Raw genomic sequence first — 14,925 nt, forward strand, 5'->3', positions numbered from 1 at the left:
ACTGTTTGGGTGCATGTAAGGGCTCGGAAGGGAAGGAGTCACGTTTTGGAATGCAGACTTTGATGGAATGGTCTGTAGGCGTCATGTCGCGTTTGCAGAGCACCTGATGTGCCTACACAGTAGAAATCCCCCACAAGTGACCCCATTTTGGAAACTAGACCCCCAAAGGAATTTATCTAGATGTGTGGTGAGCACCTTGAACACCCAGGTGCTTCACAGAAAATTATAACGTCAAGTTGTGAAAATAAAAAAAAAATCACATATTTTCCACAAAATTGTTATTTTAGACAAAAAGAAATTATTTTCACAAAGGTAACAGGAGAAAATGGACCTCATAATCTGTTGTGCAATTTCTCCTGAGTACGCTGATACCCAATATGTTGGAGAAAACTACTGTTTGGGCGCACGTTAGGGCTCGGAAGGGAAGGAGTGACATTTTGGAAAGCAGACTTTGATGTAATGGTCTGCAGGCGTCATGTCGCATTTGCAGAGCCCCTGATGTGCCTAAATAATGGAAACCCCCCACAAGTGACCCAATTTTAGAACTGATCTACTGTTTCCTGGTATGTGAATTTTATAATGTAGTGGCATACGTGAATTGTGTAGAGTGCATCTGGCTGGTATACGTGAGTTGTGTGATGTTCATCAGGTTGTCATACGTGAGTTGTGTAATGTTCGTCAGGTTGGCATACATGAGTTGTGTAAGTCAGAAATTCAATTAGTAGACCATGGATGTGTGGTACAGTCTGAAGCATTCTTTTATACAAACGCCAGGTTTGTCAGGGCAGGTGTCGCATTGATAAGTGGTGTCCATGCGAAAGCGTTGTACATTGCCATCTGTACAATGTGCACGGTCTGCTTCTTGTACCACACCTTGGCTTTTCTCATGGCACTGTACAGCTGGAGGACTTGTTCAGACAGATCAACTCCCCCCATGTTCTTGTTGTCCCCAGTACACAGAGTCCAGTTAGTAAATGATGAAGAGCGGTTTTGTGCCAAAAATTTGTTTGGCCCACCATGAGGTTTACAAAATCCTCATGGAAAAAGAGTTTGAAAAAGTGCATTTCTGTGAGGCCGGTGGTGTCAAATTTGATTCCTGATTGTACCACAAAATGAGGAATCAGTGGCTCACAGTCTTCGGGGAGTGAGGTCCATACGGGGTCAGTAACGGTGGGCCCTGGTTCAGTTTCTGTCCTGTGGCGTCTGTATGGCAGTTCAGCATCACTTGAGGAAGAGGAGAAGGAGGAAAAATAAAGGAAGGTAGGCTCCTCTCCCTCACTGTCAGTGTGCGAGACAAGGAAAGTGTATGCTCCGCTAAATAACGGGTTTAGAATGAGCGGGACTTTTTTTTTACTTATGTGGTGTTTGTGTGTGTACCAAATTTTATTCAGTTGTGTGTGTGGGATTGCTTGGTGTAAACTTTTTTTTATTTAGAAAAGAAAAAGAAAAGAAAAAAAGCAACTACTGGAGGTTGATCACTGATGTTCATCAGTGATCAGCGCTCGACGGCTGTAGGACGGCCGCATGGATGATTCTTTTTTCCATGCTGACACGAACAGTAAAAAATACCATAGTAGATGACAATTGCTACAGTATATGTTTACTCTTTACTAACTCGATACTCAATTCAGTAAAAAATACCGTAGTAGACTACAATTAATATGGTATATGTTTACTCTTTACTAACTAAAACTCAATTCAGTAAAAAATACTGTAGTAGATGACAATTACTACGGTATATTTTTACTCTTTACTAACTTTAACTCAATTCAGAAAAAAATACCGTAGTAGATGATGTTTACTATGGTATATTTTTACTCTTTACTAACTAACTAATTTCAGTAAAAAATACCGAAGTAGATGACGATTACTACGGTATATTTTTCCTGTCCCTAATCTAGTCCTATAAACTAATCTAAATGATTTTTTTATTATTATTTCCCATAAAAAAACAACAACCGGAGGCCAGTCAGTGATGTTTGTCACTGACCAGCGCTTGACGGCTGCAGAACATACGCACGGATGAGGTTCAAAAAGGGGATAAAAAAAAAATAGGAAAAAAAAAGTCACTGCCAAAAACGAGCTCAGGTGCTAATCAGTGGTATGCGTCTGATAAAAAAAATAGTGAGTGGAAAAAAAAGTTGTGGAAAACAGCGAGCACGAGTGCGGATCAGTGATTTGCATGACTGATCAACGCTCGGCAGCTGCAGGATGAACGCACGGAGGTGGTGCAAAGAATGGAGGGAATGGAAAGGGACAAAAAAAGTTCTGGTAAACAGCGAGCATGAACATTGATCAGTGATTTGTGTCACTGATCAGCACTCGGCCGCTGCAGGACACATGAAAAAAACTGACAAAAATCGAGGGATCAAGTACTGATCAGCGATCAAATACTGATCAGCGTTCGGCGGCAGAAAGGGAGGTTGGGGGTGAGAGGGTTAAAAGGGGGAGAAAGGTGGGTGAGTGGGGGATTGGGGTGGATTAGGAAAGATCAGGCAAAGATCAGAGATCAGGAACTCTTCTTTCTTTAGCAGGAACAGCGATTCAAATGCAACAGTGGTAATTGTGATGACACAGGCTTCTGTGGCACCACGAGGCCCAGCACAGCACCCAGACGGACAGAGTGACCGCCCTGTACAAATCCGAAGCTAGAATGAGGAAGTACAGTGCGGTCACCCTGCAGTCAGATCGCGTCTGTGCGCTCTGATTGGTGCGATCGATGTCATCGTCGATCGCACCAATCAGAGCTGGCTCAGGTGAGCCTGGTGTTGCCAGGCACCAGCCTAAGATCGGTGCTCTTACAGCACCGATCCTGGGCTTTACATGACTGTTTCAGGAAATCTGATTGCCCGAAACACTGAGAAACGTTGCGATTGGCTGTTCAAAAGTGATCATCCAATTACAGCGATCGTAGTTGCAGGGGGGCGTTGTCACCCCCCGGGACGACGACACCATCTAACCTGAGGTAAGATGGCGCCGGAATTTTTACGCTATCACCACGACTGTGATCGCGGTGCCGCATTAAAGATATGACGTATCCATACGACTAAGGTCAGTAACTACCAGGCGACCCAGACGTATGGATATGTCTAATGTCGGAAAGAGGTTACAGTGGGGAAAAAAAGTATTTAGTCAGCCACCAATTGTGCAAGTTCTCCCAGTTAAAAAGATGAGAGAGGCCTGTAATTGACATCATAGATAGACCTCAACTATGAGAGACAAAATGAGAAAACAAATCCTGAAAATCACATTGTCTGTCTGATTTGGAAATAATTTTTTTTCAAATTTTGGTGGAAAATAAGTATTTGGTCAATTACAAACAAGCAAGATTTGTGGCTCTCTTAGACCTGTAACTTCTTCTTTAAGAGGCTCCTCTGTCCTCCACTCATTACCTGTAGTACTGGCACCTGTTTGAACTTGTTATCAGTATAAAAGACACCTACCCGCAACCTCAAACAGTCACACTCCATACTCCACTTTGGTGAAGACCAAAGAGCTGTCGAAGGTCACCAGAAACAAAATTGTAGCCCTGCACCAGGCTGGGAAGACTGAATCTGCAATAGGCAAGCAGATTGGTGTGAATAAATCAACTGTGGGAGCAATAATTAGAAAATGGAAGACATACAAGACCACTGATAATCTCAATCTGGGGCTCCACACAAAATCTCACCCGTGGGGTCAAAAGATGAAACGTGGCTGGGTCTTTCAGCATGACAATGATCCCAAGCAGGGCCGGCTCCAGGTTTTTCTGGGCCCGAGGCGAAAGAGTCTCAGTGGGCCCTTTTAACACATACCACGGTTCATGATGCATAGATACCGCAGAGAAATATAGGTATAGTACAATGCAGAGATTTCACTTCTTACATTACATGAGTGATATCTATTGTAAATTCCACAATAGTACAGAAACCTGTGAATCGCTCCACACAGTATACTGGCCCCCATAAAATGCTCCATACGGAATACTGGCCCCCATATAACGCTCCATACGGAATACTGGCCCCCATATAACGCTCCATACAGAATACTGGCCCCCATATAACACTCCATACAGAATACTGGCCCCCATAAAACGCTCCGTACAGGATACTGGCCCCCATATAATGCTCTGTACAGGATACTGGTCCCCTTATAATGCTCCATACAGGATACTGGCGCCCATATAATGCTCTATGCAGGCTGTTCCCCACACATAATGCCCTATGCAGGCTGTTCCCCCCTTATAATGCCCCATGCAGGATGTCACCCCCCATATAATGCCTCATGCAGGATGTCCCTACCCCCATATAATGCCCCATGCAGGATATCACTTCCCCCCATATAATGCCCCATGCAGGATGTCACGCCCCATATAATGCCCCATGCAGGATGTCACCCCTCATATAATGCCCCATGCAGGATGTCACTTCTCCCCCCCCATTTAATGCCCTATGCAGGATGTCCCTTTCCCCCATATAATGCCCCATGCAGGATGTCCCTTCCCCCCCATATAATGCCCCATGCAGGATGTCACCCCTCATATAATGCCCCATGCAGGATGTCACTTCTCCCCCCATATAATGCCCCATGCAGGATGTCCCCTCCCCCCCATATAATGCCCCATGCAGGATGTGACCCCTCATATAATGCCCCATGCAGGATGTCACTTCTCCCCCCATATAATGCCCCATGCAGGTTGTCCCTCCCCCCCAAACATAATGCCCCATGCAGGATGTCCCTCCCCCCCATATAATGCCCCATGCAGGATGTCCATTTCCCCCCATATAATGCCCCATGCAGGATGTCCCTTCCCCCCCATATAATGCCCCATGCAGGATGTCACCCCCCCATATAATTCCCCATGCAGGATGTCACCCCCCATATAATGCCCCATGCCTCCATACATTACAAAAAAACAAAAATCAAATACTCACTTCACTTCTCCTCACCTGCTGCCGCTGCTCAGGTCCGGACTCCAGCGTCGCCGCCGTCTTCCCGCTCTGCGCTGCCTGTGATGGCTCAGGGGAGGGCGCGGTGGAAAGACGTCACCACACCCTCTGACCTGAGACGTCACAGGGAGTGCACAGCAAGAAGACAGAGGATCTGCGGAGGCACAGGGAGAGGTAAGTATCCGGCTGCGGTGCCCGATCGCGAGTGGGCCCCCCGCCTGCTCAGGGCCCCAGCACTTGTCCGGGTGCACCGAGTGCTGACGCTGGCCCTGATCCCAAGCACACCGCCAGGGCAACGAAGGAGTGGCTTCGTAAGAAGAATTTCAAGGTCCTGGAGTGGCCTCCTAGCCAGTCTCCAGATCTAAACCCTATAGAAAACCTTTGGAGGGAGTTGAAAGTCCGTGTTGCCCAGCGACAGCCCCAAAACATCACTGCTCTAGAGGAGATCTGCATGGAGGAATGGGCCAACATACCAGCAACAGTGTGTGCCAACCTTGTCAAGACTTACAGAAAACGTTTGACTTCTGTAATTGCCAACAAAGGATATATAACAAAGTATTGAGATGAACTTTTGTAATTGACCAAATACTTATTTTCCACCAAAATTTGAAAAAAATTTCTTTCCAAATCAGACAATGTGATTTTCAGGATTTGTTTTCTCATTTTGTCTCTCATAGTTGAGGTCTACCTATGATGTCAATTACAGGCCTCTCTCATCTTTTTTAAGTGGGAGAACTTGCACAATTGGTGGCTGACTAAATACTTTTTTATCCCACTGTAAAGGGGTTTTCCCATGAACAAAATTAATTTTAAAGTTGATTTTAATCAATACATCTTGGAATAATAATAATTCCCACAATTGGATGTGTTTAAAATAAAATGCTCCTGTGCTGAAATAATCTTATAAGCGTTCCCCAGCTATGTACTGTGTAATGGCTGTCTCTTACCTTGTAGGGACATGGTCTGATCATACCACAGCTCCTGGTCAGAGGAGGAAGGAAAAGAGACTATACAGAGAGGACAGTATGGGATCACAGCTGATTCTTTTTGTGAGATAAAGCATTTTCCTGTTGGTTTTTAAAAAATATTTTACTTCAAAGAGGAATTATATGCGATCCTGTGCTGTAATGTCTGTATACTTTTTTACTTACTCCCCTTCCCAGGAGCTGTGGTATGATCAGACCATGTTCCTACACGGTCAGAAAAAAACATTACACAGTACATTGCAGGGGCACATTTTTAAGTTTATCAAAGCACAGGAACATTTTTTTTAAATACATTCAATTGTGGAACTTATTTTTATTCCAAGATCTATTGCTTAAAATAAATTTTGTGTGTGGCAAAACCCCTTTAACCTCTTTCTGACTTGAGACATATTCATACCTCCCTGTGGCCTGGGCCTTAATGACTAGGTACGTATGGAAACGTCTCGGCGATCACAAGCTGATTCTGACAGCTGACATCAGGCACTCAGTGCCAGGAGCAGCGCCCGCACCGCTCCTGGCACTTTAACCCCCTGAATGCTGTGATCGCTGCGATAGCAGCATTTAGCAAGCGAGCAGAGGGACAGAAGCCCCTCTGCTCTTGGAACGGAGACCCGCAACGTCATCGCGGGGTTCCGATCGTTGTCATGGTGACTCAATGTCATCACGACAACATCTGGGACACCAGGAACTAACAAGGTAGTTAGATCATGCGCAGTGCATGATCTAACTATTTTGTGTCTGCAGGACTGACGGCTATAAGGCATAGCAGTGATCCTGCACTACTATGCCTTATAGCAGTGATCAGACTGCAGAAAGTGAAAGTCCTATAGTGGGACTAAGTAAAAAAGTAAAAAAAAGTTGTAAAAATATTTTTTAAAATAATAATAAAAAAAAACCCATATATTGTACCCATAAATAAATATTATTATAAAAAAAAAAACAATAAAAGTATTGGTATAGCCGCGTCTGGAACGACCTGACCTATAAAACTGACCCTCTAGTTAACCCCTTTAGTGAACATGATAAAAAATAAAAACGATGCTTTATCATCATACCGACAAACAAAAAGTCGAATAAAAGGCGATCAAAAAGAGGAATGTAAATAAAAATGGCACAGCTGAAAACGTCATCTTGTCCCGCAAAAAAAAAGCCTCCATACAGCTCCATCAGAAGAAAAATAAAAAAGTTATAGCTCTTAGAATGAAATAATACAAAAACATTTTTTTTCTATAGAATAGTTCTTGTGTAAAAGCGCCAAAACATAAAAACTATATAAATGTAGTATCACTGTAAACATACTGACCCAAAGAATAAAGCTGCCTGATCAATTTTTCCACACGTGGAACGGCATAAAAAAACAAACAAAAATCAATTCCTGAATTTTTGGCTTTTGTTTATTCTGCCTCCTAAAAATTTAAATAAAAAGCAATCAAAAAATGTCATGTGCCCGAAAATGGTTCCAATAAAGACGTCAACTTGTCCTGCAAATAACAAGCCATTAATACATGACTCTGTGGGCCAAAATATGGAAGAATTATAACTCTATAAATATGGTGATGTATTTTTGCAAAAAAAAGTGTTTTTTAGTGTGTCCCTGCAGCCAAACATAAAAACCTGATATAAATCTGGCATCGCTGCAATCATACCGACCCAAAGAATAAAGTCCTCTAATCACTTATACCGCACAAGGTATGGCATAAAAAATAAATAAAACCAATTCTTCTTCTGCTGCTGATGAACAAATTCAGCCTCTCATAGATTGCAGTATGACTTGGCTCACATTTATCCTAAGCTCTGCGCTGAGCGCTTACACTGGGGTTTCCGTGTAAATCTCTGAAATACATGATTAAGACGGAACCCCCGGCAGAAGATTTCCTATAATGAGGCAGATGGAGGCACCATGGGCGCCGTCTGGCCTGTGATCCCACGGTGTCTGTCTTTTTATTAGGGGTGCATAAAAGTGCCGTCGACCACAGTTTTGTGAACCTCTGAAAAAAAAGACACCCCTGAACAGAGGCAAGAAAGATTCCAGAGTAACTTTGCTGCCTCATTATAGTGAATGGATCCCTCGGGGATTTCATCTGAGTTACGTCAATTGGCGCGTTCAATGGAAACCCCAATATCAGTGCTCAGCATAGAGCACAGGATAAATGGGAACATTTTACATAACACTTTGGATCTCAATAAAAGCTTCGACTCAATCCACAAAAAAGCAAGTCCCCACTCATGTCCGTCTTCTGTTAACGGAAATATAGGGGGCTTCCACATTACTGGTAGCACAAAGGCTCTGGAAAAGCAAATTGGCCCTTGCCCCGCAAAAGAAATTCAGCAAATTCTGTGCTTCCAAATACAAATGCCCACCTCCCTTTTGAGCCCCACAGTGTGCTTAAACTGTAGTTAGCGTCCACATATTTGGCATTTCTGTAGCGATGAGAGTCCGCCTAATTTAAGAGTGAATGTCTCCAGAAGCATGTGCTGGGCACAACGTACTGGTCACTACAATGTATTGGCCACTACAACAGCAGTTTTTAGAATTTTCACTAAGCAACATCCGCTGCTGCATGTTTCTGGAAAAGACCCATGAATTCAAAATCGTCACTACACTTGGAGATAAATTCCCAAAGGGGTATAATTTCCAAAAAGAGGTAATTTGAGGGGAGATTCTGTTATTCTAGCACTTAGGGGCTCAGTATATGGAGTCCACATACTATTCTAGAAAAATCTGCACTCCAGGAAGCAAACAGCGCTCCGTCCCTCCCGAGTCTCGACATATGGCTAAGCAGTACAGTACAGCCACATATGGGGTATTTCTACATTCAGCAGAAATTGTGGGACAAATTTTGGTGCAGTTTTTACCCATTTCCCAGTGTGAAAATGTTAAATCTGGGGCTAAAACAAAATTAATTAATCGAGAGGTGTAGTTTGTAAAATGGGGTCTTTTATGGGGGGTCTGCTGTTCTGGCACCTCAGGGGTCTGCCAATGTGATATGGCACCCTCAAACAAGTCCAGCAAAATTTGAACTCCAATATGGTGCTTCTTCCTTCTGAGCTTTGCACTGTGCATTAAAAGTAGTTTTCGACCACATATGGGGTATCGGCGTACATAGGAAAAATTGCACAACAAATTTTGGGGCCCATTTTCTCCTGCTGTCCTTGTGAAAATTAAACAAATTGGGGCTAAAACAACATTTTTGTGGGAAAAATATTTTTTTTTCATTTTTACAGATCCACGTTGTAAAATTCTGTAAAGCACCTGTGGTTTCAAGGTGCTCACCACACATCTAAATAAATTCCTTGAGGGGTCTAGTTTCCAAAATTGGGTTACTTGTGGGGGTTTTCCACTGTTTAGGCACATCAGGGGTTCTCCAAACACGATATGACATCCGCAGACCATTCTTTCAAAATGTCACTCCTTCCTTTCTGAGCTCTGCCGTGTGCCCAAACAATAGTTTCCCCCCACTTATAGGGTATCACCGTGCTCAGCAGAAATTGCACAAGTTTTGGTGTCCATTTTCTCCTGCTACCCCTTTGAAAATAAAATATTTGGGGATAAAACAACATTTTTGTGGGAAAAATTGGATTTTTTTATTTTCACAGCTCCATGTTATAAACTTCTGTGAACCCGGGAGGTGGGGGGGTTCAAGGTGCTCACCACATATCTAGATAAGTTCCCTCAGGGGCTAGTTTCCAAAATGGTATAACTTGTGGGGGGTTTCCACTGTTTAGGCACATCAGGGGCTCTCCAAATGCAACATGGCGTCCGCTAATTATTCAAGTAAATTTTACATTCAAAAAGTCAAATGGCACTCCTTCCCTTCTGAGTCCTGCCTTGCGCCTAAACAGTGGTTTTCTCACACATATGGGGTATCGACTTGCTCAGGAGAAATTGCAAAACAAATGGTATGGTGCAATATCTCCTGTTACCCTTATGAAAACACAAATTTTGGGACTGAAAAACATTTTTGTGGGAAAAATGTTAACATTTTATTTTTACGTTATAAACTCTTGTGAAGCACATAGGGGTTCAAGGTGTTCACCACACATCTAGATAAATTCCCTGAGGGGTCTAGTTTCCAAAATGGTGTCGCTTGTGGGGTGTTTCAACTGTTTAGGCACATCAGGGGCTCTTCAACACGACATGGCGTCCGCTAATTATTCAAGAAAATTTTACATTCAAAAAGTCAAATGGCACTCTTTCCCTTCCAAGCCATGCTGTGCGACCAAACAGTGGTTTTCCATCATATATGGGGTATCGGCGTGCTCACCAGAATTTGCACAACAAATTTCGGGGTCCAGTTTTTCCTGTTACCCTTGCGAAAATAAAAAAAAATTGGGTCTAAAGTAACATTTTGTGAAAAAAGTTAAATGTTCATTGTTTTCTTCCACATTCCAAAAATTCCTGTGAAGCACCTGAAGGGTTAATAAATGTTTTGAATGTGGTTTTAAGCACCTTGAGGGGTGCAGTTTTTAGAATGGTGTCACTTTTGGGTATTTTTGGTCATAACTGCCCCTCAAAGTCACTTCAAGTGTGATGTGGTCCCTAAAAAAATGGTTTTGTAAATTTTGTTGGAAAAATGAAAAATTGCTGGTCAACTTTTAACCCTTATAACTTTCTAACAAAAAAAAAATGTTGGTTCCAAAATTGCGCTGATGTAAAGTAGACATGTGGGAAATGTTATTTATTAACTATTTTGTGTGACATATCTCTCTGATTTATGGGTATGAAAATTCAAAGCTTTAAAATTGCAAAATTTTCTCCAAATTTCTGATTTTTTCAGAAATAAACGCAAGCCATATCAAATAAATTTTACCACTATTATGAAGTACAATATGTCACGAAAAAACAATTTCAGAATCACTGGGATCTGTTGAAGCGTTCCATAGTTATTACCTCATAAAGTGACAGTGGTCAGAATTGTAAAAATTGACCTGGTCATTAACGTGCAAACAGCCTTCGGGAGTAAAGGGGTTAAGCTGTCCCCAACCACTTGAGCAGTAAACTTTCCATGGTAACTAAGCATATTAATCCAGCCATACATACAGCTACATTCCCATATCCCAAACAGGTTATCAAAAACACTTAGAAAATTACTTAATCATTTGCTGTTTGAAGCTTGATTTTGGTAATTTACATTTGTTAACATCATTTGCAACCTGTACATAAACAACTGTACAGTAATTTGATGTAGAGGCAAAAATAATTCAAAATGCAGTGCAATACTGGCCTGGGAGATCTGGATGATTAAGGGAATGAGATGGTGTTGCTGTCTTTAGAAATTTCCCTCAGTAACAAGTATGGGGAAGAAGAAAGAGGTTGAAAGTGCTCACGATTACACATCATGGGAAATCTGAATTCATGCCTTTTATCAAGGACAAGAAAGAGTTGTGTTTCCAACCATTCCTAAAATATCATTCTTCAACTCCATGTTTTTAAATCCCCCTTCATGAACGGAGATCACCAGTCTGTTTTATTGTTCAACATTCAACATTTTCTACTAATATGGATTTTATATTGGACTTAACAACCCGGTACGTGTACAGTATTTGAGACAAGGAGAATCTACCTTGCATTTTCTGCCATCCACAGTCTCCTCATCATATTCTTCTCCAACTGTAAATTTGATCTCTGTGGTTCTGACTGTGGTGGATGTTTTAATATAAAACTGGTCTCCATTCTGACGGATCTCTACGTGAGGCTTTGAAGCTGCAGCCACTGCTACCTTCCTGAGCATTGCGTTCACACCTATACAACAGCAATTGCACAAGTAAGTATTAAACTATTCTCACTCACTCACCTTAGAAAACATAAACTTATCACATAGTTTTTCCATTACATTGTTAACTGTTGTAAATCTTGTATTGTATGAAAATGTAAACAAAAACTATACCTATTGTAGTAAAATTGATCAGCTTTGTTAGCAACCGCCCCTACCATAAGTGATTGCAATGTACAAGAATTATAATAATTTAATACACAACATTGATTTCTACAGTGGCCATGAATCAGCCCCTTAAGTACATGCTACAGTCAAAATGGTGTAATAATACGTAGAACATTTATGAAACCAATTACCGTAATACTTTTCCAACCAGTCCTTGTCTAAGTGATAAAGGTGGAATTATCTGAAAACTTGTACATTATGTCTTGAAATGTTTAGCTGATATGCACCGAATTGTGTAGCTTGTTGCAGCAATAATTAGTACATGACAACTTTTAGTATTAGTATATTACTAAATGACAACTTTTTCTATTTGAAACCTCAGATATTGTCTTGACTTTTAAGAACCATCTAGAACAAATGTAATTTTCGATTTACTTTTCTTACTAGTCGGGTAGTGCATGCATTACATGACAGTAGCTTAATTATTACCCAATACTAGTAGTAATGAAGCATAATAGGATGCTGATGTAATTCTTGGCCAAACTTAGCACGACTTAATGTGTCATGCTGGTGTTTAGGGTGGGGGTTTCTGAACGTCTGCAGTAACAAAAAGCCATTAACCACTGGGCATGGTAAAAAGCTTCCTCATAGGCTCCATATACATAATAATAATTGTTTATGATGTAACCAGAAAAACTATAATTAATGATTATGTATTTGTTGCCAAAATTATTGATTTTGAAGCATAAAAACATATCACTGGCAGTAACAGTGCTTTTCATTTTTCTCTAGTCTTTATTCATTAATTGTATATCGGTGCTTATATGATCTGAGAACCATTAGGAATTATTATCATTTTTATTGCAGATCTAGAAATGTATGAATGTCATTGTCTAAAAGCATTTATACTGACACATCTTGCTGTACTATACAATTCAAATTACTTGCAGAAAGATGCAAATAATACATTTACACATTACCACATTGTAATTTTTCTTTATGTAGATCTATTTCTTAAAGATGAGCAATTCAGAAACAAAGAGGGTTGGGGTGATCTGGGTCAAATATAATGACTGCCTCTCAAAAGAATGGAACTATGAATATACAACAGTATACCAAAGTAATGTTGTTTTTATGTTGAAAATCCATGAAATCCATGAAATCTCTAGCTGAAGTTATTGCCAGAGTGACAAGGCATGAAATACACTCAGTCTGACAAGAGCTTAGTCAGAGGCACAAGCTTAATTCTCTTGAGCAATACCTACATCAGTCTTAAGTAGGTCTTACAAGATCCAGTCTGTCACCAGGATCATGTGCTCCCGAATGGTCAAGTCTCAGGATATATTGTTTAAAAATATCCAGAATATCATATTTATATAATTTTACATTTTAAAGCAGATCATTTTTCTGTTTTTGTATTTGTATATACTCGCATAATCTTTTGTGCATGTATCAGTATTGTCAACTGCACTGCATTTCTCAGCCATTGTTTTATGCCTTCATTTTTTTTCAAATATAGAATTACAGAATAACCTGCCCATTTAATAAAAAAAAAAAAATCAGAAAGATTCAATTCTTATATTATTTGATAAATTGCAGCATATCCACTTTTTATAATTCTGGTATAGGTTCACTATGCCAGATTCACTACATTCCCATTATAATAGCATATAATCATGTATTTTTACATCCATTGTCCATCCAGTACATGTAGTGATTTTTTTTCTTGGTTTTGTCTATTATGTAATCTACTTATGGATATTATCTTATTGTTAAATTCCATGGAATGAACTTGTTTTTTTTTAGTCAAATTTCTTCATTTATGAATACATTACATAAACACGTGTGGTAGAGCTCAATTTGCTTATTTTTTCTGCAAAGTAATTAATCTCATAGCCATCTCACTAGATTTACCTGCAATCTTAGCTCTGCTACCTCTGCCTTTATATGGAAATAATAAAGACCAAAAAATATATTACACAGTTAAATAACATCATGAAATTGATTCAGTATTGACTGATATTCTTCATTTGGTGCTTTATTATGTAAACTTATAATTGTATAAAAAAAGAATGAAAAAAATACTTTTGATAAATTAGTTGGTAATGTGATACTTTTCTGTATTAAATAAGTTAAACGTAGATTTGTGTAGGATTGTTGTCCAAATATATAAAATCCTATATAATGTAACATTCTGGCATGAATGCAGATAAATTATATAACCATTTGCCGATCTTACCAAGAGCTTTTAGAAGTTCATCAAAATTCTCACTGCTTTTCATTTTCCAAATTCCTGCAAAATTCGGCATGATGTATGTGTAAGTTCCACGCAGATGTTGGCCGTAAACAGGGTAGAAATGAAGGAACTTAGGATGGTTCAATCTAAGCGGACGTTCTGATTCCAGCCAGACGTCTAAATGAGTCCTGTCTTATTCTCTCATGTGTTTCATCGTGATGGAGAAGAGAGTGGGTGCCCCTCCTTCTGCCCTCTCCACTGCCCCCCTTCAGAAATGTTAGATTTTCATTAGAAATATAAGCACCTTACAAGGACGTTTCTACAATGTCGAAATAATACACATTATTTTGTCTGTGCTGCGGCTTCTGTGCTAATTTCTAATGGATGAAAGGCTAGAGTGGTTTTATTATCCCCTGTCGGAAAGCATTCTTGCATTTAAATAAAGGAATCTGGATTTTTGCCTATAGCAGTGCCTTCATGGTAATATTTCTTAACTAATGCTTGATATTTGACCCATTCTTCTTGAGTATATAAAGGCTGGCTTTCTGGAATAAATGATAAAATTAACAGTATTGTTTTGATTTTAATGGTAATAAATTTGTATTAATTTACTACATATTAGCTCATTGTCAAAACTTTATTGGTAATGTGTCTACCTGGAGTCCTATGTAAAATTTTAGATAAAATATCTCACTATCCCAATTCAAATTGAGTCACGATGCAGAGACCCCTGACAAACTGATACCAGCCACACCTTCATATGCCCCCAGTATCTCTGCACAGGATGGAGATTTTATTACAACTGCTGGGTAATCGTTGTCAGCACTAAACACTAAAATATGCTCCTTTAACTTCTCTAAGCCATTTTATAATGTTGCCCGGTATAGAAATGC

The 14,925-nt window shown here is 40.2% G+C and overlaps 1 protein-coding gene across 1 annotated transcript in view; it reads right to left on the bottom strand.

Annotated features, from left to right (window-relative positions):
- CRABP1 (cellular retinoic acid binding protein 1) overlaps positions 1–14,246 on the bottom strand; it is a 78,745-nt gene extending 64,499 nt beyond the window's left edge. Inside the window, exons 1-2 of the mRNA XM_073650776.1 lie at positions 14,036–14,246; positions 11,479–11,657 (exon numbers count right to left, since the gene is read on the bottom strand). Of these exons, the coding sequence (XP_073506877.1) occupies positions 11,479–11,657; positions 14,036–14,105 (249 nt within the window). The 5' untranslated portion in view covers positions 14,106–14,246. The remainder of the gene's footprint in view (positions 1–11,478; positions 11,658–14,035) is intronic.
- Between the last annotated feature and the right edge of the window lie 679 nt (positions 14,247–14,925).

The sequence above is a fragment of the Phyllobates terribilis genome, unplaced genomic scaffold (genome assembly GCF_046119375.1).
Source record: "Phyllobates terribilis strain yellow unplaced genomic scaffold, ASM4611937v1 Scaffold_11__3_contigs__length_659146591, whole genome shotgun sequence".
NCBI classification, from domain to species: Eukaryota; Metazoa; Chordata; class Amphibia; order Anura; family Dendrobatidae; genus Phyllobates; species Phyllobates terribilis.